The 26,965-nt window shown below is 41.2% G+C and overlaps 1 protein-coding gene across 1 annotated transcript; it reads right to left on the bottom strand.

Moving 5' to 3' along the window:
* Positions 1 to 1,532: 1,532 nt before the first annotated feature.
* LOC109920086 (calcipressin-3-like) lies at positions 1,533 to 26,965 on the bottom strand (the record flags this gene model as incomplete). The annotated part of the gene is made up of 3 exons (XM_048592412.1): positions 1,533 to 2,328; positions 13,276 to 13,447; positions 26,882 to 26,965. Coding segments are annotated over 3 exons (414 nt in total), but the record flags the coding sequence as incomplete, so codon positions are not given.

The raw sequence follows: 26,965 nt of genomic DNA, 5'->3' as shown, positions 1-26,965 counted from the left end.
GGTCCTCTTGTGATGAATGTTCTGCTTATAGATTCCCTACTGTTGAGGGGACACAGAAAACAAATCCAGTTGAGAATAAAACATTGCTCTTCTGCCAGGAACAGATCACTAATTAGAGTCATGAGATTGAAATCTTTGGACAGGAGATTCCCATGAAAAGCTGGAAATGAACAAATTGGACTCAACAAATCAGGGGATTCTGAGAAAACGGGGGGGCTACTTTATATGCCCTTATGGATCTGGCACGGAATATCTTACAATATAACCTGGGAGGGAGGCAGGGGTTGGAATTCATGTGTAGAACGGTAGCATTCCCAACTTTGAGCCAGAAGGCCTAGATTCAACTCCCACCTGCCCTAGAGGCGTCGCATAGCTCATTTGAACAGGTTAATATAGAAATATCTACCAGTATAGGCTTTTGCAAACTGGCTATCTGTGCAGTTTAAATATTCAATCAATATCATAGTCAAAACCAAAAGCTTTAACAGTGATTTTAAAATTCACAAGATCAGTTTAAAATTCTACACTTGCAGGTTTGGTCATTACTGATGTAGTACAAGAATTATTGTCTGGTGAATGCAGCCACCTTGAACCACAATCAGAATAACAAAAATTGCTATAGCAATTAGATTTAATGCATTAACTATACATCTAACTCAAGCCAAAAGCTAAATTCAGTCAAAAGTAGTCTGCACAAATTTTGTTTGCTATGACAAACAGAACCTGCATTTGTACAAATTCTAATATTACAGCTACACAAATATTCAGTCAGAATATAGAATAATCACTTTTCTTTATATTCTAATTTTAAATCAAAACATTTTGATCTCAAAATTCACAGATTTCGTACTTAGTAAATTGTACAGAGAGTTTGGATTTTTAAGCAAATATCCTCAAGTCTATTCTTAATTCATAATTGCTTAATACAAATTTTATCTAATCCAATTTTTAAAAACTACTTAATGTGCTTTTCCAATTTAATTTGTTGTGTATTGTCGCTACTTAACTCAATGTATAATTCATTTTTACTGCAACTATCGGAAGTAATTGATGTTAATTGAGCAGAAACTACTCAGCAAATATATGCTTCTTTTTATTTAAAACATTGCTAGAACAAATGTTTTGTTTGGCAAATAACTTATCATCTAGATCTGCTCATTAGCTCGAGAAACATTGAAGAAAAATTGCAATACTCAGGGAGCAAATCAAGTTAAATTGGAGAACAGCAGAAAAGGTTGGATTTTGCCAAGAGATGCCACATCACGCCAAAGTACTTGATTTGAAGCTTTATGGGTTATCAAACATGATTCATTGGTTCGTCCTTGTTCAATGAATGGCACTAAATTGGTTCAAACTCCAAGCTAAATTTCGAAAAAGCATACAGGTCTGAAACAATGACGGCTCTCTCTACAGATGCAAGCATGACATACTACATGCCTTTCCAGATTCATCAGTTTTGTTTCAGCCAGTGAATTGATTTTATACAAATAAGACAAAAAGATATCAAGCACAAACTGCATCATCTGGAATTATTTTCAATTGCAAATGTGGGCTGCTTAACTGCATCACTATTTCACCTTACCACTGCTCCTGGGGTAGGAAATGGAGGGTGTCTGGGGAAATATGGGGAGGGATTGAAGAATACTTCACAACAGTTTGGTCGCTTTCTCTAATTAGAACATAATCAGCTTGAAGTATTGCACGATTATGGATGCAAACAGTTTTTGTATTGCTTCCTTATGGTCAATATTTGTTCAGAACATTCAAGACAGATAACACATAACACAACATTGCAAAAGAGACAATAGCGACATTTACATTTCACACATCTGGAAAGGGCTGAAATAAAGCTTTGATCGAATACTGAAGCTGCATAACAATTTTATGGATTTGAAGCTTTTGGAGGAGAGGAAAGCAATCCTGCTATTTCGTTCCGCTGTCAGCCAACATTATTTTGTGCCCGGTGAGATCTGAACAAACTGGGGGAACACAGAATAAAGCTTCAAAACCACAAAAAAAACCTTACAGTTGTCATTTTATTAGGAAATCACCTAAATTACTACATTTTTCATATAACGATGGATAAACAGTCCTCAAGAAGAAAAAAAACAGCCATTAAATTGTTGCTGCAGTAAATGATATGGTCACAGGAGGCAAGTAGACAGAAGCTTCATTTGTTCACCGTTGGTGCATTATCTGGTCGTTTTGTTTGAACTATTTTTTGTTTTGGCAGTTTAACTGCACCTTCATCTTCATTTTCACTCTCACAGATATGAACCACAACACTTGGAGTGCCTTCTGTTCCTGTATGAACCTCGTACTTGTCACCTACAGGACAAAGGAGGAAATGCAGCAATGACTTGACACTGGCAAATGAAAGTAAATCATTTAAATTAGAAGAGGTAGCTTTCCCTTCTCTCTCTGAAAGAGAGAAAGCATTTTCTATTTCTTTAAACTGAGTGTTAAGTGTAATCACAACAATGTCTTTTACATTCAGTGTGACTGTGTATGTGTGCTCAGATGACTATGAAAGAGACAGAATGGCTATAGTAACTCACTGACAAATCTGAGATGGTCCCGGCTATACAATTACATCATTTACTCGAGACCACATCTGCTTTTGAAAAAAAAAGTATTTTTAAACATTAATTGCTATATAAGCCACCTCCACATGACTTTCAACTTCAGTTAATATCATTCAGTCTCTGATTAAACGGTTCAAATTTGCCACACTGTTATTCCACTGTTCTGCCAATAGAAGGAGGTTCAAACAAAGAACAAAGAAAATCACAGCACAGGAACAGGCCCTTCGGCCCTCCAAGCCTGCACCGATCCAGATCCTCTGTCTAAACCAGTCGCCTATTTTCCAAGGATCTGTATCCCTCTGCTCCCTGCCCATTCATGTATCTGTCCAGATACATCTTAAATGACGGTATTGTGCCCGCCTCTATCACCTCCGCTGGCAACGCGTTCCAGGCACCCACAACCCTCTGTGTAAAGAACTTTCCACGCACATCTCCCTTAAACTTTTCCCTTCTCACCTTGAAATCGTGACCCCTAGTAATTGAGTCCCCCACTCTGGGAAAAAGCTTCTTGCTATCCACCCTGTCTATACCTCTCATGATTTTGTAGACCTCAATCAGGTCCCCCCTCAACCTCCCTCTTTCTAAATAATCCTAATCTACTCAACCTCTCTTCATAGCTAGTGCCCTGCATACCAGGCAACGTCTTGGTGAACCTCCTCTGCACCCTCTCCAAAGCATCCCCATCTTTTTGGTAATGTGGCGATCAGAACTGTACGCAGTATTCCAAATGTGGTCGAACCAAAGTCCTATACAACTGTAACATGACCTGCCAATTCTTGTACTCAATACCCCGTCCAATGAATGAAAGCATGCCGTATGCCTTCTTGACCACTCTATCGACCGGCGTTGCCATCTTCAGGGTACAATGGACCTGAACACCCAGATCTCTCTGTGAATCAATTTTCCCCAGGGCTTTTCCATTTACCACATAGTTCGCTCTTGAATTGGATCTTCCAAAATGCATCACCTCGCATTTGCCTGGATTGAACTCCACCTGCCATTTCTCCGCCCAACTCTCCAATCTATCTATATTCTGCCGCATTCTCCGACAGTCCCCTTCACTATCTGCTACTCCACCAATCTTAGTGTCATCTGCAAACTTGCTAATCAGACCATTTATACCTTCTTCCAGATCATTTATGTATATCACAAACAACAGTGGTCCCAACACGGATCCCTGTGGAACACCACTGGTCACAGTTCTCCATTTTGAGAAACTCCCTTCCACTACAACTCTCTGTCTCCTGTTGCTCAGCCAGTTCTCTATCCATCTAGCTAGTACACCCTGGACCCCATGCGACTTCACTTTCTCCATCAGCCTACCATGGGGAATCTTTTCAAACACCTTACTGAAGTCTATGTATATGACATCTACAGCCCTTCTCTCATCTATCAACTTTGCCCCTTCCTCAAAGAATTCTATCAAGTTAATAAGACATGACCTTCCCTGCAAAAAACCATGCTATCACTAATAAGCCCATTTTCTTCCAAATGTAAATAGATCCTATCCCTCAGTATCTTCTCCAGCAGCTTCCCCACCACTAACATCAGGCTCCTCGGTCTATAATTTCCTGGACAACATTAGCAATTCTCCAGTCCTCCAGGACCTCACCCGTGCTCAAGGATGCAGCAAAGATATCTGTTAAGGCCCCAGCTAATCCTCTCTCACTTCCCTCAGTAACCTGGGATAGATCCCATCTGGACCTGGGGAATTGTCCACCCTAATGCCTTTTAGAATACCCAACACTGCCCCCCTCCTTATGCTGACTTGACCTAGAGTAATCAAACATCTATCTCTGACCTCAACATCCGTCATGTCCCTCTCCTCGGTGAATAGTGATGCAAAGTACTCATTAAGAATCTCACTCATTTTCTCTGACTCCTTGCATACCTTCCCTCCTTTGTCCTTGAGTGGGCCAACCCTTTCTCTGGTTACCCTCTTGCTCCTTATGTATGAATAAAAGGCTTTGGGATTTTCCTTAACCCTGTTTGCTAAAGATATTTCATGACCCCTTTTAGCCCTCTTAATTCCTCATTTCAGATTGGTCCTACTTTCCCGATATTCTTCCAAAGCTTCATCTGTTTTCAGTCACCTAGACCTTATGTATGCTTCCTTTTTCCTCTTTGCTAGTCTCACAATTTCACCTGTCATCCATGGTTCCCTAATCTTGCCCTTTCTATCCCTCACTTTCACAGGGATATGTCTGTCCTGCACTCTAATCAACTTCTCTTTAAAAGTCAAACAGCTGTTCCCAATCCACATTCCCCAGCTCCTGCTGAATCTTGCTATAGTTGGCCTTCCCCCAATTCAGCACTCTTCCTTTAGGACCATTCTCGTCTTTGTCCATCAGTATTCTAAAATTTACGGAATTGTGATCACTATTCCCAAAGTAATCCCCTACTGAAACTTCAACCACCTGGCCGGGCTCATTCCCCAAAACCAGTCCAGTATGGCCCCTTCCCGAGTTGGACTATTTACATACTGCTCTAGAAAACCCTCCTGGATGCTCCTTACAAATTCTGCTCCATCTAAACCCCTAACACTAAGTGAATCCCAGTCAATGTTGGGAAAATTAAAATCTCCCATCACCACCACCTTGTTGCTCCTACATATTTCCATAACCTGTCTACATATTTGTGCCTCTATCTCACGCTCGCTGTTGGGAGGCCTGTAGTACAGCCCCAACATTGTTATCGCACCCTTTCTGTTTCTGAGCTCCGCCCATATTGCCTCACTGCTCGAGTCCTCCATAGTGCCCTCCTTCAGCACAGTTGTGATATCCTCTTTGACCAGTAATGCAACTCCCCTACTCCTTTTACCTCCCTCTCTATCCCGCCTGAAGCTTCTATATCCTGGGATATTTAGTTGCCAATCTTGTCCTTCCCTCAACCAAGTCTCAGTAATAGCAATAACATCATACTCCCAGGTACTAATCCAAGCCCTAAGTTCATCTGCCTTACCTACTACACTTCTGGCATTAAAACAAATGCACCTCAGACCACCTGTCCCTTTGTGTTCATCATCTGCTCTCTGCCTACTCTTCCCCTTAGTCACACTGACTTCATTATCTAGTTCCTTACTGGCTTTAGTTACTACCTCCTTACTGTCCACTAACCTCCTCATTTGGTTCCCATCTCCCTGCCACATTAGTTTAAACCCTCCCCATCAGCATTAGCAAAAGCAGCCTCTAGGACATTGGTTCCAGTCCTGCCCAGGTGTAGACCATCCGATTTGTAATAGTCCCACCTCCCCCAGAACCGGTCCCAATGTCCCAAAAATCTGAACCCCTCCCTCCTGCACCATCTCTCAAACCACTCATTTATCCTGCCTATTTTTTCATTTCTACTCTGACTAGCACGTGGCACTGTTAGCAATCCTGAGATTACTACCTCTGAGGTCCTACTTTTTAACTTGGCTCCTAACTCCCTAAATTCTGCTTGTGGGACCTCATCCCGTTTTTTACCTATAACCATTGGTGCCTATATGCACCACGACAGCTGGCTGTTCACCCTCCCCCTTCAGAATGTCCTGCAGTCGAGCTGAGACATCCCTGACCCGAGCACCTGGGAGGCAACATACCATTCGGGAGTCTCGTTTCGACCGCAGAAACGCCTATCTACTCCCCTTACAATTGAATCCCCTATGACTATAGCCCTTCCACTCTTTTTCCCGCCCTTCTGTACAGCAGAGCCAGCCATGGTGCCATGAACTTGGCTACTGCTGCCTTCCCCTGGTGAGCCATCTCCCCTAACAGTATCCAAAACGGTATACCTGTTTTGGAGGGAGGTGACCGCAGGGGACACCTGCACTGCCTTCCTGCTTTTTCTCTGCCTTTTGGTCACCCATTCCTTTTCTCCCTCAGCAATCCTAATCTGCGGTGTGACCAATTTGCTGAACGCACTATCCACGACTTCCTCAGCATCGCGGATGCTCCAAAGTGAGTCCATCCGCAGCTCCAGAGCCGTCATGCGGTCTAACAAGAGCTGCAGCTGGACACACTTCTTACACATCAGCCGCGTCCCTGAGCTCCCACATTGAGCAAGAGGAGCATAACACAGGTCTGGGATCTCCTGCTATTTTTACTCTTAAGTTTAATTTAGTCCTACTATAATATCAAATACTAGATAAAAAAACATTAGAGATGACAGAGCTAAAATTCTCTATGCTGCCAACGCTGTTTCCTGTGGGTACAATATGCAAGGAGAACCCCGTTCCCATGTTTAGAAGCATTTCCTTTTCGACTTTTACTCCTAGGTGTTTGGGTCTGAAATCAGGTCGATCATGAAAACACAGTTTTAAATTGACCTGGTTTTTGAGACAAGGATTTAACTTTTGAAAATACAATGGCAGATACAAACTCTACAAATTTTCAGATGCTTTGTGAAGCTATTAACAATTTGGCAAATAGCAGCCAGATAATGTAATTCTTGTGAAATAACTTTACAGAGGCTAACACATGTTAAATGAGGACAGAGGAAATTATAATAGGAAGTTGATATGAAAAGTGTGAGAACAAGAAGTCAATTTTTAAACTTTTTAACAGAGTGAGAGTGTTATCATGACTAACTCCCCTTTAACCAAGTGGGATGATCAGCCACATCAGAGAGCAGCTAACAGTCAATAATATTGCTGTGGATTTGGTGCCATATGTAGGCCAGATGAGATGGAAACAGCAGATTTCCTTCTCTGAAGGACATTAGTGAACCAGATAGGTCTTTATGACAAATCAATGATAGTTTTATGGTCACCGATATGAAGATTAGTTTTTAACTTCCAGACATTGCGGCTGTACAGGATGTTGGTTAGATCACTTTTGGAATACTGCATTCAATTCTGGTCTCCCTGGTGTAGGGAAGATGTTGTTATATTTGAAAGGGTTGAGAAAAGATTTATAAAGATGTTTCCAGGGTTGGAGGGCTATCAGGAGAGTCATAGAGTCATTGAGCTGCACAGCATGGAAACAGACTCTTCGGTCCAACTTGTCCATGCCGACTAGGCTGGGGCTATTTTCCCGAGAGCTGAGGGGTGATCTTGTAGAAGTTTATAAAATCATGAGGGGCATAGAGAGGGTGAATAGACAAGGTCTTTCCCCCAGGGTAATGGAGTCCAAAACTAGAGGGCATAGGTTTAAGGTGACAGGGGAAAGATTTAAAAGGGACCTAAGGGGCAACTTTTTCACGCAGAGGGTGGTGTGTGTATGGAATGAGCTGCTAGAGGAAGTGGGGAAGGCTGGTACAATTACAACATTTAAAAGGCATCTGGATGGGTATATGAATAGGAAGAGTTTAGAGGGATATGGACCAAATGCAAATGGGACTAGATTAATTCAGGATATCTGTTGGCATGGACAAATTGAACTGAAGGTTCTGTTTCCGTATGACTCTATGCTATCAATTGAATTTATAATTCTATCAGTTACAGTGGTGGGATTTGGACCCATACCTACAGAGCAACAGCTTGGGCATCTGGATTATTACTCCAATGACATTATTGCTACATGAACACTTCTTCATATTGAGCAGGCAGGACATTCACCCAGATGCAAAATTTTTAATAAATAAGGAAGGGTTCTGAGGAAGGGTCACCGGACCCAAAACATTAACTCTGTCTTTTCCTTCACAGATGCTGCCAGACCTGCTGAGCTTTTCCAGCAACTTTGTTTTTGTTGTTGCTGTTGTTATTGTTGCAAAATTTTAAATATATTGATAAGTGAAATGGTCCACAAATGATATTCCCAAGTGCTGCCTAATGATGCTCTGTTTTGTTTCAGAGGTGTGTATTAATCCTTCTGAAGGATAGTTTTGTACACGCTGTGTATTTGTTAATGGTCTGCAAATTTCAAGGACAGCCTACTGCCTACTAGCTGTAGCTATTCTTGGCTTTGAACTGAAAATGAATCTGTCGTGACAATGCAGTGGCTTGTCTGTGTCGTTTGCTCCTATTACTGATGTACCAGTCCTTTTGAGGGCCCTCAGTCTCTGTCTGCTTTCTTGCTGGAAAAAGCTTGCAGATAGGCTGGTTGATCCTGTCCAGCTAAATTAGTAATTTCTCAGTCATCCAACTGTAAGACCAATTGTAGCTAGCTTTGTCTTTAGGGTGCCATTTTGTGCACTTGAATTAGCTTTATTGCCACATGTACACAAATGAGTACAGTGAAAAGTTTACAAGTCACCACTTACAGTGCCATCTTAGGTACAAAGTACTTAGGTACAGATTCTTCAGTACAAGTTCTTAGAAAAAAAACAGAAAAATAAAGAAATAAGAAGTCCAGCATTACAGCTCATAGGAACAAAGGAAAAAATAGAGAAATCAAAGGTTCAGAACAACGGTCCTTCCAACCCAGTCCACGCTGGCACCTATGCTTCGGGTCCATGCCAGGCCTTGACTCCAGTCTGTGCCGGACCAAGAGACCCCCACATGGTGGTCGAGAGGATGCCTCGCTGGGTCTGCGCTGAGCCTGAGAGTCCAACTCCATGTTGAGGCTGGCAGTTCAGGGCATCAGCAAGAAGAAAGAAGGAAAAAAAGCAGAAAAGACAGAAAGAAGAAGAAAAAGAAATGGATGGAACAGACAAGCTCCAGCCGAAGCTTCCTCTTCAGCCGCCATCTTGTTTGAAGTGAGTAGTTAGTTAGCTTCTGATTTTAGATCATGGATTGATTAAAGGATTTTTTGTGCTTCCTTGTCACTGGAAAGTATATTGCATGGAAGACAATTCCTACCATTTTGCCTGTGGATTGGAAGCAGTAATATTGTGAGCAGACTCACTCAAGAACTTTTACTCATCCGGGGTTTACCAACGAACAGTCCCTCATAACAAATCCTTAACCACTGCTTTTGTTTTAAGTTATGATGGGTTTCAGTTGCAGGCAGTCACTTCATTCAGAATCACATTAAAATCTTTTTCACCAACAGCTCCAACCACAAAACACGTTTTCATGATAGGAGCTTGGATTACCAAACTATCATCTACACAGTGATTGTAAAATGAACAAACACAAAAAAAACTCAGCAAAGCATTGGAACAGCACTTTAAACTTATTGAAGCAATCTCCTGTAGGACCCGCTCTGCTGCAAGTTACACTTTCACTCAGTGACAATGCTGACAATTTCTGGAGGTACTGCAGTAATCCAGATTTCATGAATGAAGCCCATCTTGTTAACAGGAGGATTCAGGGAATTCATCTGACTGATCAACAACCAATAATGCTATCAGCCATGAAAATTTGGCAGCTGCACAAGACAAAGCCTCTACGGAATGCAACTGCTTATTCTGCAGTTCTCAGAAGGACCATGCAGTAGGGCAGTTTAAATCTGTAACAATTTTCAGAATGTAGATCTTTACATATGGATTGCATACCAATACAGGACAAAGGCTGTCCCACAGCATATTAGTCCAGAGTTCTACTTGGTTCTTCTCTGTACTCTTTTCTGACATATTTGTACGATGTATTTTTCTAAAGAAGACTATAAAACCGATTTGAGATTTCTAATAGCCTGACCTCAATGTGTTCATTTTTCCGGTTGACATTATCAAGTTAGGCTTGCTCTTCTTCTTCAAAAGGTAAAGTACTGCAGATGCTGGAAACCTGTAACAGGAACAGAAAGTGCTGGAGAAGCTCAGCTGGTCTGGGAGAATCTGTGGAGAGAGGCAGAGTTAGTGTTTTGAGTTCCAATGTGATTTTTCTTCAGAATTGCTCTTTATTAACTTTGGTATTGGACTCCTTAACCGACTTCTGATTTGGTCATCGGTCAGGTGGCACAGGAAGCCATTTAAGTGGGGCGAAGCATAAAGGAATGCATTGTTGGCAGGAAACAGTACAGTGAGGGAGATCTGATTCATTGATGGTACGTAGGCATCATTGGCTCATGTAGCCTTGACTGCTCGTTCCTAACTGCCTTAGAGAAGGTGGTAGCGAGCTGCCTTCTTGAACATTTGCAATCCTAGGGGGTGAAGGACAAACACAGTTAGGAAGGAACTGCCAAGATTTTGTCCCAACGACAGTGAAGAAGGTGATATGGCGCCAAAGTAGGATTAGTTTGGTAGTATCAGTATTAGTAGTATGGTTTGCAGGGGAACTTGCATGTAGTAGAGCTCCCATCTACAAGTCATGAGTTTAGGAGCTGCTGTCAGATAAGACTTGGTGAGTCACCTCAGTGCATCTTGTAGATAGCACACACCAATTATGCATTGGTGGTGAAGAGAATGAATGTTCAAGGTGGTGGATGGGATGCCATCAAGCAGACTGCTTTGTGCTGGATGGTGGCAAGCTTCTTCAATATTGTTGGAAGTGCTGTCATCCAGGCAAGTGGAGTCCAATGCATCACACTCCTGCCATGTGCCTTGTAAATAGTGAACAGAAACTGTGGAGAGAGGAGTTATTTGCCATAGTATTCCTTGCCTTTGACCTGCTCTTGAAGATTTTGTATTTACATGGCTAGTCCAGTTTAGTTTCTTGTCAATAGTGGGAGATTCAGCAATAGAAATTCCATTGAATATCAAGAGTATTAGTTAGATTTTCTCTTATTAGAACTGACTATTGCCTGGTGCTGCTGTGGTGCAAATGTTGCTTTCTACTTATCAGCCCAAGCCTGGATGTTTTCCAGGTCATTCTTCATTTAGAAATAAAGTGGGTCAATGTCTGAAGAGTCGCAAATGGTGCTAAGTATTGTGTAATCATCAGTAAACATCCCCTTTTCCAAACTTGTATAGAGGTAAAGGTCATTAATGAAATAGCTGAATCTTCTTAGTTGGGCTTGGGGCGCTCCCCTGAGGAAGTCCCACAGTGATGTCCTGGAACTGAGCTGTTGAACAACAACCACTCTCCTTTGTATTGCCATAGAGTGGTTTGAAGGAAAATTGGAATTCCTCCAAAAAATTCAAAACACGGCCATGCATACAGAAATGTGCCTCCACACTCAAAGATTTGGCCCATAACGTCATGAAAGAGGTGACTTGTAATGGAAATGAAACAAAATGAAACTTGCATTGGAAATGAAACAAAAAGTACTGTGTATTGTTCAAACATTTTAAATCTGTATCCTTTTACTTTATTGCATTATGTTTGACAGTAAGTCCTTTTCTTGTTGTTTTGTGAAAAGAACAGACTCCAACAAATGCTGACAACTTACACCTCAGCACCGAAATTATAAGTGTGCTAGGTCAACATCCAACAGCAGGTGTTTTGTAGCTACATTCAGAACAGATGTTAGTTGAATGCACCTCAAATCTAACCCATTTTGGAATGCTTCCTTGTGGTACAAGGGTTTTGTTGCAGGTTGCTCCTAATCAATAGATTAACAACAAATCTTCAGAAAACATTCAAGGTAGTGAACAATCTTTCTTTTAAGAAGAAAACACAGCACACACTGATCACAAATTGGCTCCAATTTTCATTCTCAAATTGGCTACACACAAGTGTGAGAGCCCTGCTTTAAAAATGACCACCTGCACTTCCCATTTTCAGTCTAAGAGTGGTGGATTGAACTGGGAGTCAAGCTAGGTTACTCGGGAGGTGCTGAAGATGTGGTTAGCTCCCAAGCCAAGATTGGTGAAAAGCCTGCCATTGAAATAAAATTAAAACAATAAAATATAAACCTTCCTCCAACCATCATCCCTTACTCTCATATATCCCCCATATCAACCTGTTTAACAAAATTCAACCTATTTCTCATTGCTCTCATACCTCTATGCCCCTTTACCCATCCCCATTTATGCAATGCTATATCTTTCTAGCTGTACTCCATATACCCTCCATATTAAGTTAGTGCCTACTTCCATCCTCCACCCTTTCCCCCTTCCTCTACCATGCCAACTCACCTCATATCCTTAATTACTCACACATACTGAAAAAAAAGTTGTCTGACTTAAAGTTCCATATTGCTGACTGCACTTTATTGAGAAATTCACTCATTCATAAATATACATTTTGACTGCTGGGACAGGTTTTGACATGTTTTTAAACTTTTTGAAAAGTTGAACATTCGCAAGGGTTTTATGTACCTTTTACACACAATCTCTACAGTTATAAAAACCCAAAGGACACTTGACAACACCAACCCCTCATGCACCTCCACCTCCAACTCCACCCCCACACCCCCACCCACACCCCCCCTCCCCTCACCATGGTCCATCTTAAATTCTGTCTCCACGAAAACAGAAAATGCCAGTCTTGGAGGCAGGACTTCAGATTTCCAATATCTTCTACCATTTTTGCCATGGTGGAGAAAGTCTCAGATATGGCGGAAATCTGGACCATTATTTACAACCTTTGTGCATCCATTAATTGTAAATATAACCTATTGTTGCAAAGTGGCTACAACCAACAAATATTCATGGTCAATACATTGTGGACTACCTAAGCAGGTATTGCTCCACGTCCCAGGCGCATTTGCACTCCAATGCTGCTGATTGATAGAGTTTGAATTGGCTTTGTGGGTTTAGAACACTCTTGTCAATAGCCGGTGAATCTATTTCTCTTTTGGAGAGATAGTTTGTCTCAGTCGTGTGTTGAAACTGACAACAGCAGCCCCACCATATTTAGTTTTGGGATTAGGTTCATTTATATATGTGTAATGCTCTTTTACATGAGTTTGGGATTCCCTTTTTAGAAAAACACAAGCTTAGAACACACACACACTATACCTTTAGTATAATCACTTCATGCTACTCTATGGATATTGCTATGTCCCACCTGGACCAAGTGTAGCGATTGCACGCAGAAGATCATAATTAATGGTGGGAGTTGCATCTTCAATCTGATGCCATCCAACTGGAGGAGACGCTGGAGGGGAGATGAGGAACTGTTTCACAGGTGGAGGTGGGGTCAAGTACATTTTATCAACCTTGTCTTCACTGTTTTGAACCTGAAAAATAAAACCCATTAGAACATGGCAATAAAATCCATTACAACAAAATAACTTTACAAAATATGATGGTTAAAATTGCCATAGCAGAAAAGTCAAGTCTTCCCTTTTAACTAAATTACTACTTCTTCCATTCTGTAGCTATGAAGGTTTCTTAGCCATTTCTTGTTCTTCCGAATACAACACCATGTACACTTTCTTTAGAAATTTTGGACCAGAAAAGACCACAGGACTGAAATAAAAAAGGCTTGTTACGTTTTCACAGACCAACCATATATAGCCTCATTTACATCAGATCTTATTTTCCTCTCAGTAGAATCACATTTATGTGTTTCCATTTTTGTGACCAAGTTCAATACCTTTCCCATCATTGTTATTTGTAATTTCAAGATTCTTTGCGTGGAGGAAGTTCTGGTTGGCTTTCCTGCTTCCACTTCATTTTTAACTTTTAATTTGTGTCTTTTGAAACTTGAACACAGAAACAGAAGTCTCTCAAACCAGTTCTGACATTCTATTATATCATGGTAGATCTGTATCTTAACTGCATCTACTTATCTTGATTCCCTACACTTTAATACCCTTGCCTAACAAAAATCTAACAAATTCAGATTTGTAATTTTCATTGTTCTAGTCAAACTTTATTGTTAATGCTAAGCCTCCGGTTAGGGGGAAGTATTTTCTCCTTCTCTCTCATTCTATCCACCTCTTGCCAAGTTTTTCTGGCTGTTCTCCCATATATTCGGTGGTTTTCTATGTTTTACTTTCCATAAACCTGAAGTCATTCAGATTTTGTTCCTAATGTTCTAATGCACACCAAAACTCATTCATCCAATATCTGTCCATCAATAAAATACAATAAAGAACCACGAATGCTGGAAATCTGTCCGTCAATAAAATACAATAAAGAACCGTGAATGCTGGAAATCTGAAATAAAGACAGACATTGTTGGAGAAATTCATCAGTTCTAGCAGCATCTGTGGAAAGAAAGGGGAGTCAATGTTTTGGGTTCAGTGACCCTTCTGCAGTATTCTGAAAGGTCACTGGACCTGAAACATTAACTCCCCACATTCACTCCACAGATGCTACCAGACCTGCTGAGTTTCTCCAGCAGTTTCTGTTTTTCTTTCGTCCGTCCATCACTAATCTACACTAGCTCATGATTAATTGATGCTTTGATTTTAAAATTCTCATCTTACTTTTCAAATTCCTCCACATTCTCAGTTCTCCCTCTCTCTAAACTTCTCAAGCCTCACAACAATCTACAATATCCAGGCACCTCTAATTCTCACCTCTTGAGAATTCCTATTTTTAAATCTCTCCACCACTGGGAGTTGTGCCTTCTGCAACTAAAGGCATAAGCTTTAAATTTCCCTTTCTAGGCTTCTCTACCTCCTTTTCATTCCTTCAGACTATTTAAAACCTCTTTGGCCAATCTCTCGAGATCACCTCCAAAATTTCCTTCCATGGCTTGGTGCCAAAATTTTTCTAACATTGCTCTGTAGCACCTTGTGATGTTTTATTGCATTGAAGGTACCATATAAATAAATTTTGTTTATGATGAGCTGGTGCATTGTTAATTAAACATTCTCTCATTTGATTCTTAAGTTCAGTTACCAAAAAGATCTATATCCAAAAACTTGGTTATGTTTTTATTATTTACTATAACTCTGACTTTGCCAAATTATTCAAGCTTTGTGACTTTCTCCAATGTGTTAAATTATAAAAGTGAGCGCTGATTCGACAAACTGTTTTTACTTTTAACCCCTGTTTCAATGTGCCTGATTTTTGTTCAATTCTTTTTCACTGTTTTCAAATTTCCTTGTCAGCATTAATAGCATCACCTAACCTTAGCTTGTAATTGCAAGTTGCCAATGATAGCTCATTAGAAGATTTATTAAAATCCAACTGTGCAATTTAAGCCAAATTTCTCTTGACCAGCAAGCCAGATATATCTTTGAAAAACTGCATCAACATAAATAGCATGACTTTTCTTTTTAGCAAGTTAAGCAGCTGCAATTTCTCACATGTTAAAACTTTAAGGATTATTTCAAAGACTTTCTTAGAACATATCCACTCATAAGAACCAGGGGCCAGATTTTAGCTGAGGATGCAGAATTCAGAAAGAAACTTCATTTTCCGTTTGGGAATCTGCCCTCACAGAGAAACAGACAAAGCTTTTGAGTTTGATGGAGGTGAGAGGTTTCTTGGTGATAGATTCAGGAATGACAGACAATTAGTGGCGACACACCAAGGAATGAGTCATGTTTTGGCCTGATTCGGCAGCCATTGCTGTCTACTGCGCATTATTTCACAAATAAAAGCGTCTGATTCTTCAAATTTGCCCAGCCAGAAGTGACCTGGAACCTACAATAAGGTACGGAAATGTTTATGACATTAAAATGTCATCATTGCAGGATAGATTTTCTTCAAAACTTTTCTCAAACAAATAAACTGCCATCCAAGGTGGGAGTGATCCTGTTCTGCTTTACATGATTCCTGTTGACATCCTACGTTCATGAAAATTTCAGGACCCTAGAAAGGGAGAGAGCTATTTAACTTTCTAAATACAGCCGATTAATGATGCAGACTGCCCTCACCTTGCTCTCGTCCCAACCTGCTGTTGGGATCAGAAGTATGAGGTCTGATATCGATATCATTTCTTTTTCTGTCATCTGTCTCTATTCTTCCCTAATCCAACAAAAATTTGGCTGTAGTGTTTTACTTTCTTTTCAAACAATTGCATTTCACCCTTTCAAAGATCCGTGAATTATTTGATGTCAGTTGAAGTTTTACCAGATTGGCCATTATCATACTGTGATGCGGGAACTTGCTCAGTGCAAAATGACTGCTCGATTTCTTACATTACATCAGCAGCTACACTTTAAAAGTACTGAATTGGCTGTAAGTGCGCTGAAATGTCTGGTCATCATGAAATGCTAGTTTTTTCTTTTCACATTAGCCAGTGCTAACTTTAAATCTGAGGATATGCTGTTTATACTTGGTATGTATTTACTTCAAGACCACCCGCTTATTCTTTTAGAAACTTCTTTATAATAGTTAATGTCAATTTAACCCATAATCTACGATGATATTCTACTGCCACACCATCTGATTTGCAATCTTTTGGATAGGACTTTAAACATGGGTCTCTAGCCTATTTTGTAGTGTTAAGGACCTATTTAAAGAAGCAAAGAATCCCTTTGAAACCTCCACCCACAAAAGATGGCCATCTTCCTGATAACTTGTTGCTGAACATTTCTACTTACCAGGCATTACATTTCAAAACTAATTCATTGGGATACAAATTCCTTGGGGCCTGTTTGCACGCCTGAAAAGGGTGTCAAGCAAGAGCAGGTCAGAGGCTAGTAATCCTGCAGCGAGTACCTCACCTCCTTTGCCTATCCACCATCTATAAGGCACTACTCCCCACTTGCCTGGATGAGGACAGCTCAAACACTAGTCAAGAAACTTGACACCATCCAAGGCAAAGTAACCCACTTGATTGGCACCACATCCACAAACATCCAGACCTACGTGGGCACTTAATAGCAGAAGTGTTGTATCCATCTACAAGATGCACCGCAGAAATTCACCAAGGCTCCTAAGCTAGCACTTTCTACACTCACAACCTGTATTATCTAGAAGGACAAGAACAGCAGATACACGGGAGCACCGACATTTCTAAGTTCCCCTCAATGCCACTCATTGTGACTTTGAAATATATCGCTACTCCTTCAATGTAACTGAGGCCAAACCTTGGAACTCCCTCCATAACTTTGGGTGTACCTACATCAAATGGACAACAGTGATTCAGGAAGGCAGCTCACTACCACCCTCTCAAGGACAATTAGGGATGGGCAATAAATGTTGGCACACTCCCCGAATAACATTAAAAAAATGCACATTTATAAACAGGTATTTGCTGGTTATTTATCTCGATTATCAGATTACCGAGAAAATTAGTACGGATGGTTACTTCTTCTGTAGTGCCCTGCAGCTGGTCCAAGGAAGAGCGGTGGGTTGTTGGCTTGATCAGAAATACTGTCAGGCGGGGAAACACTCCTGCTTCTTGCTAGCTCCACAACAAAAACTTCCACAGTTAAAAACAAAATTCAACTGGCTGCCCAAGAATCCTGAGACAAATTTCAGTCATGCTCCATTCATCTCCATCCAATTTTGACAAGTGGGCCTAAGACAGCCAACCAGGTTTTGGCTGGTTTTTGTTTCAACAGGCTAGCAGCTGTCTGAGAAATGACGTAACACAGAAATTTCTGGAGAAACTCAGCAGGTCTGGCAGCATCTGTGAAGAGAAAGCAGAGTTAATGTTTCCAGTCCAATGACCTTTCTTTACTTTTCAATTAGTTCTCCATTCAGTTCTGAAGAAGGGTCACTGGACCTGAAACACTGACTTTACTTTCTCTCCACCTTTGCTGCTAGATCTGCTGAGTATTTCCAGCAATTTCTGTTTGTGTTTCATGTTTCCAACATCATGGTTCTTTGTTTTTTTGTTTAGTTGGATGACATAGTTTGGATAAGGACAAATGTTGCATTTTGACTATTTCACATCTTCTCCAGTTTCTACCCTGTTGTATGTATAGAGTTTTGAAATATCCCCCAATAGGTATGATGTAAGATAAAAAGCTAGTCTTTCTTTTACCTTGTTTAGCTTGCTATCATCTTGCTCCTTCTGTGCTGATTCTGACATTTTATCTGACTTGTCAACATTTTCCTTTCTGGTCTGGGCAAAGATAGACGTAAAGCCATAATTTAGTAATTCTGCTCATTCAGTCTTCCTAGATCCCAGTTTCCTTTATTAATTTTAAGTGGAACAAGAGTTTATTTTATTCTGGCACACAGAGACATCTCTTATGTTCTTAGTAATCTTGCACTTCACATTTCTTTCTGGATTTCACTTATTTGCATTCAGTTGTTCTTTCCCATGTTTAAGAATTTGTTAAATTATTCTGTCTATTTGTTTATCCCAAATTCTATTCTTTAACATCCCTAATGTAAGGGTTTGCAACAAATTGGATATCTGTCTATGTTGTATTTTTTATGGCTATAATATTTCTCCATTGCTCCGGTCAACCTGCATGGTATTAGAGAGCACTGTCTCCTAAGGTTGCTCAAAGTGCAAAGGATCACATTAGTCCAGTGCATCAATGTGGTATTAATGTGTAGACTTAATAAAATGAACAACAGGCAGTGCTAGCAATCAATCAGCTCTAACTGTCACTTGGTCACACAAGCATTCGAGGTAATAAATGGTGCTTGTTTCCATTCAATATTGATGGACAATCTGGTTTAATTAAAACATGCAAGTATGTTACAGATAGTATGGGGAAAAAGCCTGGAACTCTGGTGTGGGAGAGGCAGAGAAGTATGAAGATTGATGCAGTATAAACTAAATGGCACAATTTCAAAAGGCTACAGGACCAGACACACTTGCAGGCATAGATAAACCAGTCTCAGAAGGTGACAGGACAGTACAGAAAGTTGTTGAAAAGGTTTAGCTGATCCTTGACTTGGTTAATAGAAACATAGAGTACAAAAGTAAGAATGTTATACTAAATCTTGATTAGGTTTCACTTGGGGTACTGTGTCTAATAGTGAGTTTGACAGTAAACGTTGAAATTCATATATAGGTTTTAAAGCAATAATCACATGATCTTTGATCAAGACGCTCCCTATGCATCTTATCATTGATTCTCTTGATACCACCTACAATTTACTATACAGCACAAAACAATCATGCTCCTGCTCGATTTACAGTTGAAAAAATTGGGATCTTTGGGCCCGTGTCAACTAATATATCAAGATCTTATTAAGGGAGAATTGCCAAAATATGTTGTCATATCTCAAAAATTGTACCAGATCAAATAGCATGACCTCTCCTTTTCAATCCAGCTGATTGTCTTTTAAGATTTTACATTTTTCCAACTTCCCACCGTCAGATCTTTGAAGACAGTTTCAAAGATGTCTCCAGAACACATCTTGAACAAACCAAACCCATAGCCACCTAGCGTACTTTTTAAAAAAAAATGATTACATCAGTCACTTACAAAGACCAGATATTGTAATTGCTTTTGAATGGAAGGAACTTAAGGGAATAAATTCTGCTAATTTCAGCCCAAATCCTCTCTACAATCTGAGAGTATAAAATGCTTAAACTTGATAAAACCAAATAGATTGGTGGGGAAACTCAGCAGGACTGGCAGCAACTGTGGAGAGAGAATCAGAGGGCTGAATCTTACATTTCTTTGACTGAGCTTGAGTTGCGTCAATTTTTTTGGCGGATTTCTGTCACAAGGCCCAGCAAGTTTTTTTGCTGTGTCATAACAAACTTCCTTCATTAACTACGAACCCTGCGCCATGGCGTCCATCACATCTGGATCTGGTTCCATTTAACATGGGTCATTCCCAGAACAACTCACTAATTAGTAGACATCCACTAAAAGATCAGTATCCCTTGTGCCTGCAGCATCTTTAAAGGGGCACTGTGTGCTTGGATGAGCATGACATTTCGAAGCTACCCCGCCCATTCTCGGACAGACCCTGAAGATGTTGCAGCAGGGACGGATGGCACTGTGACGCTCTAGCAGGGACCTAGAGATCCTTGACAAGGGTGTGGTGCGAAGGACAGGAGTCCTCTTTGTGGAGGATTGGCTGAGGAGGTCATGATATCAGACTCTGACAGCTGGTCCAAAGTGGCACCTGGATCAGTGGCATCTTCACAGTGCAGGGAACAGCCAGCAGAGCCATAAAAAGGTCAATGATCTTCTCTGCTGTGTCAGAGTAAGGGTTGCAGTCTTCTCTCTGCTACCTCACACTCACTCTATCTCTGTTACTGTACCCAGCTCCCATCAAGGCTCAGGGTCTACCACTCTATTAAGCAGGCTCCCTCCACTTCTGCAGCACACAAGGAGCACATTAAGACATACTGGGAGAGTTAGGACAAAGAAAATGAAATGAGGGCACTTTGGTGGCATAAGAAACAATGCACCATACATTATTTTACACTTCTTTTATAAATATCACTGCTTTCACTTAGTTGTTGTCTTGCTGTGTATCCCCAAATGTCATTGCTCTAGCATGTGGTACAATTTAAGGCCAAACATGATGTTCAATTGAGAGATAGCTGTGATGCAAGCCTGCTGCATCATCTGGAAATAAGAGGAGCAAAGCAACTACTGAGCTATGGGTGCTTCTGACAACACTGGCCCTCCTCCTCCAACATCCATGTGTATTTTGTGGCCTCTGTTACCAAACGGTTTGGTGTGAATGAGTTGGTCAGTTAGACTGGAGCAGGGAGATGCAACATAAACAGTGACAGAGAATGTATTAGGACGGCAAGTGTTAGGGACCTTGTAGGTTTCATGTCCTGTACAGTGTACAGGGCTGACGGCAGTGTTATTTCACTTTAAAAGCTCCTGCCCGAGAACACGCTGACCAGATGCCTGACCATGGCCAATCTCCTGGACTAGTATAAGAGGCTTCCTTTGACTTACTGTGTGCTGGGAATTCTTTGACTGACAGGTATCTTTCTGGACTTTGGTGAGAATTACACACCCAGGACTCTTGCTGCACCACACATTATGTTTGCTGCTGCAGCTGTAGGCACATGGTGCAGCTGTGAGATAGATGTAACACACTGCCGTACGATAAGATATCCACCCTCTTGACTGAGGACTCCTGAGCAGCAAGGTAAGCTGCCTCGTTATGTCTGCACTAACTGGCATGGTAAGACATGGCATGGATGCTGCGAGCTTGTAGGCAGGCACCAAGTGAGTGAGGACAAAGAGAGAAGTGAACAGCCCCGACATGCAGCCTGGTTCAATCCACGAGCTGGGTCCCTGCCTCTGTGCACAAAGTATCTTTGCAGCAGCTTTTCAATGCTAGCTGCTAATGTGTCCTGCAATACGGGTCTGTGCTTCCAAAGCACACTGCTAGTGAAACCGAGAGGCGACATGATGTGTACGAAAGGTTGGCAAAGGCCAGATACAAATGTCTGTGGATGAGAGCTGCGTGTGGCCGGTGCCTGTGGATCATGCCCTGAGATTCTGTTTGGTCATAAATGACATGGACGTCCTTTGGAGCAAACGGCAAATTGAATTTGCAAGGTCCCTGCTTTGATTTCCATGTTGAATTTTTGTCAACGTCTGGCTTGTTTAGCATGTTGAAAGTTGAATATTAATGAGACAAGTCAGTCTGTTAACAAGGCATTTAACAAGCAATAATCTTCCTTAATTAGCAACTCGCCACTGCCGAGCAAGAAACTCACCATGCCACTTGTCAAAAGCACAAAAGATAGAGTGAGATGCTCCTGACTTCGAGATGGGACCAGCTGGATTTATTATCTGATTCTGCCATAATATCTCACGGTAGTCCCTATTACTCAGAGCCCTATAAGATTCCACCCAGAGTTAATGTTTCAAGTTTAGTGACTGTTCTTTAGAACCTGTTCTTCACTTCTGAAGAAGAGTCAAACCAAATACAAAACTAACAAATACAAAGGTGAACGAATAGACCAATAGTGGAGCTGAATACCCTGCAACATTTGAACAGGTAGTATTTGGTGAGTCAGATGAATGGGATGCTTGGGTCTTTGCATTCTCCTTCCACTCTTTGTACTTGGTCTTCACTTGGGTCTATTAGAGATGCCTTTGCAGCTTTCTCTTCTTCTTCAGTTTGAACAGTTTTCAAGTCAATATTCCCATGAGTTGGTGGGGATGTTGCATTTTTTCAGGGAGGTTTTGAGGACATCCTTGAAGCATTTCCTCTGCCCTCCTCGTAACCATTAGCCATCATGAAGCTTGGACCTTCTTTTGGAAGTCTCATGTCAAACATGCAGATGATATGGCCCACCCAACTGATAGACCATAACCAGTGGCTTGATACTTGGGATGTTGGCCTGAGAGAGGACACTGGTACTGAAGCCTCTATCCTGCCAATGGTTTATAAGATTCTGTGGCAGCACCTCTGCTGATATTTCTCAAGACATTTGGGGTGTCTGCTGTACATTGGCCATGTCTCTGATGTATACAGTAGAGCTTGGAACACTGCCCCCTGTAGACCATGAACTTAGGTTTGGGCCTGAAGTCTTTGACAGCAAATACTTTGGTTCTCATATGGGCAAAGGTCACATTTCATTGTTGATACTTGTCCTTTTGAGAGGAAGCTTCGAAGGTATCAACCTTCCAAGGAATTGATCCACATGATCAAGTGGCTCACCATGGATCTTGATTGTTAGGGGTAATGTTGTGCAGTGAGAGCAGGCTAATAGAGGATCTTTGACTTCTGGATGTTTAGCCCAAGTTTGAATGCAACTTCTGGGTATGGACACAAGTGAGCGTTATCTGCATACTGCAGCTCAAAAACAGAGGCTTGGGTGGTCTTGGTTCTGCACTGGAGGTGACTCAAGTTGAACAGTTTTCCACTTGTCCTGTAGCCTAGTTACACACCAGCTTTAAGCTTCATCGAGGTAGATCAAGTGTTGTGGCAAGCAAGATACAGAAGTGTGTTTTGACCCCAGTTTGAACATGTATGAGGGAGAACTGTTGGTAAGGATCAAGCGTTGCACGATGTCTGCAGTGGCAGCAGATGGCAATGAATTTCTCAAGACAACCAAATTAAAAGGAGATGCTTTATTGTCACTCCTCCACCCCCACAGTTGATAGAGCCAAAGGCCTTTGAGGCAAGAAAAAATGCCAAATATAAAGATTGTTGCTGGTCTTTGCACTGTTCTTGAACTTGTCTTGCTGTAAAGATTATGTTCCTTGTGTGATGTAAGGAATATGATTTAAGTATAAATATGTTAATATCATTTATTTTAGAGTTTGGACTTTAAACTAGTGGCATGTGGGTTTTGGTCTATTCATTTGAGGGGGTTTAATGATTAACTTGTCAGGATTTCTGGGGCCATGATCTGTTTTGAACCAGTACAAGGCAGCAATTTCCTTGAGCAATGATAGGAATTTATTTGCATTGTGAGAGTTTTACCATGGGATTAGCTTGCTTTTGGCTTAAAAGAATAGGGATTTTTTTTTCTTAAGGGGAAAACTCAGAGCTTGGAAAGTTTTTTTGGGTCAGTTTCCAGAAATCCTGATTGACAATAGATAAAAGAAACTTGCAAAAGGAGTTAGTTCAGAACAGTTGGCAAGTAAATTACATCAGTGTAAGGGTTTTAGTTAAAATTCCAGACCAAAAGTGTTCAATTAGAAACCTGATGGGACTATTTAAAGCTGAAAAAATGGAAACTTAATTGTGTGACTAATTGAGGAAGAGGCTATTAAACTTTCAAAACCAGGAGTTAAAACAGTTAATTCAAACTGAGAAAGTTTGGTATTCTTTGGTACTTGAGTCCTGAACAGTGATGTTGATGGAATTGTATTTTACCACGTGCTTTGAAATCTTTCAAATTGGGATATATAAATGGCTCGGTTTATTCTATTTTCATTTCTTTTGTGAAATGAACTTCTGTTTTATTGATAAATCCAAATATGCCGAATCTGCTTGTGCTCCTGTGAATGGCAACCTCAAAAAATAAAGTGTGATCCTTCAAGACAGATTTCAGTCTGGGGTTCAATTTGTTCAGTAAGAACATGACTTGGGATCATAACAACTCTCGACTGACAGAATTAGCATTGTGACTGCAATAGTAACTGTTCAGCCACTGAGTTGAGGCAATTGAGGAGAATTTTTACAATGGCTTTCTTGTTGATGGAATGCAGTGACACCTGTCTGTAGTTACCGCAATTGTTCTTATCTCTTTTTCTGCAGATGAGGTAGTCACAATTATGATGTCTTCAAGTTCCTCTGGCACGGTCTCCTCATTCCAGATGAGGAGAAAGGTTTTGCATATCGGCTAAAAGTGCTTCTTGAGCGTGTTTTTGCATTTTTACAGGGATTCCACCAATCCAATGGCCTTGTTAGTTCTCAGCTGTTGGATGGCTTTTTTTTAACCTCATTTCGGGTTGGGATTGGGCTGAGATGGTGAGAAATAGGATGCTGTGGTATGTGGTCAAGGGCACTCAAGTCAAGGCCTGAGGCTTGCTTAGGATAATTGTTGAATTGCTTCTTCTAAAGAGCACTGACTGTCTCTCTCTCCTTGATGATCTCCCCTCTGTTCTTAACTCACAGTGGGATAGGTGCTTGGGCTATGGATGATCGTGACTATGATGAAGAATCCACATATGTTCTAAGTGTCGGTAGTTCCTATATTTTCAGCACAGTTTGCCAGCCACCATCTCTTCTTGAAGTCATGTGTTTTTTTGTTTGGCTTCAGCCTTCATGTGTCTGGAGACATGCTTCAGTATTGGTTATGGTTCCAGTGCGGGAATGCCTTGTGCGTGCTGTTTAAAAGCTCCTGAATTTCCGAGCCATTCTTGTCAACCTAGGCTTGATGTTACCTGGTATAGAAGCTTGAAATCTCCTCACAGATACTGTTGTGATGAATGTAAGAATAGGCCAGGTGCTGTGGGCATTCTGTGGCCCCTGTTTATTGAGTGTGTCCATGATTACAGTGAGGCACTGACCGAGTAGTTTTTTTTTTGCAGAATCATTGAGTCCTTTGATTCTGAATTGCCTGCAAAAGTGCTTTTGTTGTTTTTGGCCCAGATTTTAAGAGATAGTAGACCAGATTAGTCAGTGGCTCAGTCCAGCAGTGGTCATTTTCTATCATTCATAGGTATTGCGAACATTCTTGCGGTCCCTCACTTGGGCTATGACATAGTCAAGGAAGTGTCAACGTCCAGAGGGAAGACGTTGCCATGAGGTCTTGCATTTTTCTGACAAATAAGGTTTTAAATACATTTCATCAGGAAGAGGACTTCATGATGTTTACGTTCCCTACACCTTCCTTTCCAGAGGTCTGAGGCATTCCCAATCTTGGCACTGAAATCAGCAGGAACAATCAGTTTGTCTCCCTTTGAGACACTGGATTGATTAAAGTTGGAATAGAATTCCTCTCTGGGCCCATTTGTTGTATTTAGGGTTGCGGTGTGCGTACTGATGTCTGTGGTGTAGTATTTCTAGGTTAAAGTGAACCACAGGGTAATGAGGCGTCTGCTTACCCAATAATGGGGGCTGTATGAGACAGTCAACTGGTTCATTTTTTATTGTAAAACCAACCCCTCGGACTCAGCACCCTTCATCAGATTTATTTTTCCAGAAGATGTTGTCAAGGGAACTTGTTCCTTGAGCTGGTGTTCTACTGCCTGCTGTATCTCACTCAGGGCAATGGTGTCAATGTCATAGCGTTGGAGTTCTCAGGTCATTATAATGGTCTGATGTTCAGGGCTGTCACTGTTGAGGTTGTCCACAAGGCTCCTGGCATTCCAGATCCCAAACTTCATCTTGAGGGGGTAGAAGATGCCTAGGTTCTTTTAAATTGGGTTTACTAAACACCAACTACTATACAGGCTGGGCGCAGCAATGTTTTTGCTGAGATGATTAGAAATCAGGTTCTGCTGAATGGACATGGATTCAGCAAAGGCTTATTGCTGCTACAACGTCGATTAAGGGTCTGGGCTCTGGTGTTTGTTGTAACTAATTAACCCAGCCTCTTTCTGTGCTGTTCCTGACTCTGAAGCTGTTCTCCCTTCCCCCTTTGTGTTAAGTGACCAGGTCCACCTCTGTCCTTGCTGTTTCTCGTTCAATCACCAATCTATTTCCCTGTGATGTTGCACATTGTGGTCCTGTTGATGTTTAGCAGAACCTGGTGCTCCCCCACTTTTGCCAGCTCTACATCCCCTTCATCTGTGTGCTGTTTTTCCCTGCACCCCCCACCAAGTTGCTGCTGCCTCAGCATTACTCCTATCCCTGCTACTGGTCTCGATCGTTCCCATTACTCCTCTGTTGTGCTTCTGCTGCTTTTATCCTGATTGCTAGTGTCACTTTTTCCCCACAGAGTTCCCACTGCCTCTGCATTGCTTGTATACCCGATGCTAGTCTCTCTCTTTCCCACAGCTCCGCTGCTATGTTCCTGCTCACCTTTGCGCTGCTCCAATTTACACTGTAGATACTGCTCTTTCCTGCTGCTTCCACTTCCCACTTTGTACATTTTAAACAAAAATTATCCACCACCCAAGATTCCTTCAGAATTATCAAGCCTGCTCTTCTTGTTTCTGTATAATTCTGGCAAGGAGTCTTAAGGAATTTAACCTGGAGTTGGGAAGCAGCCCTAGCAAACGGGCTATGTCAGGAGGCTTACACCTGTTTTATATGGTCTCCAGGGTACTTAAAAAAATGGCCTCACCCAATATCCAGCCATAGTTTGCGAGAGGGTCATTTGTCCCCAGAATGAGCTCTTGCTGTAACTGCACAATGACTCCAAGAGCAAAGTAACAAGATCTGATTTCTACCATGTTGTGCATGAGTAGCTTTTTGTATTTCTGATAAATAAGGAGCTATACAAACACAAGCCTTTCTTTTACCTTTTTTAGTCTCTTATTGCCGTTTTGCTTCTCTGCTGTTTCTGACATTTTATTATCTGAGTTGTCAACATTTTCCTTTTTTTC

The sequence above is a fragment of the Rhincodon typus genome, unplaced genomic scaffold (genome assembly GCF_021869965.1).
Source record: "Rhincodon typus isolate 14 unplaced genomic scaffold, sRhiTyp1.1 hic_rhity00001170, whole genome shotgun sequence".
Lineage (NCBI taxonomy): Eukaryota > Metazoa > Chordata > Chondrichthyes > Orectolobiformes > Rhincodontidae > Rhincodon > Rhincodon typus.
Note: the sequence above shows the minus strand (reverse complement) of the source record. Positions and strands in the feature narration are given on the sequence as shown.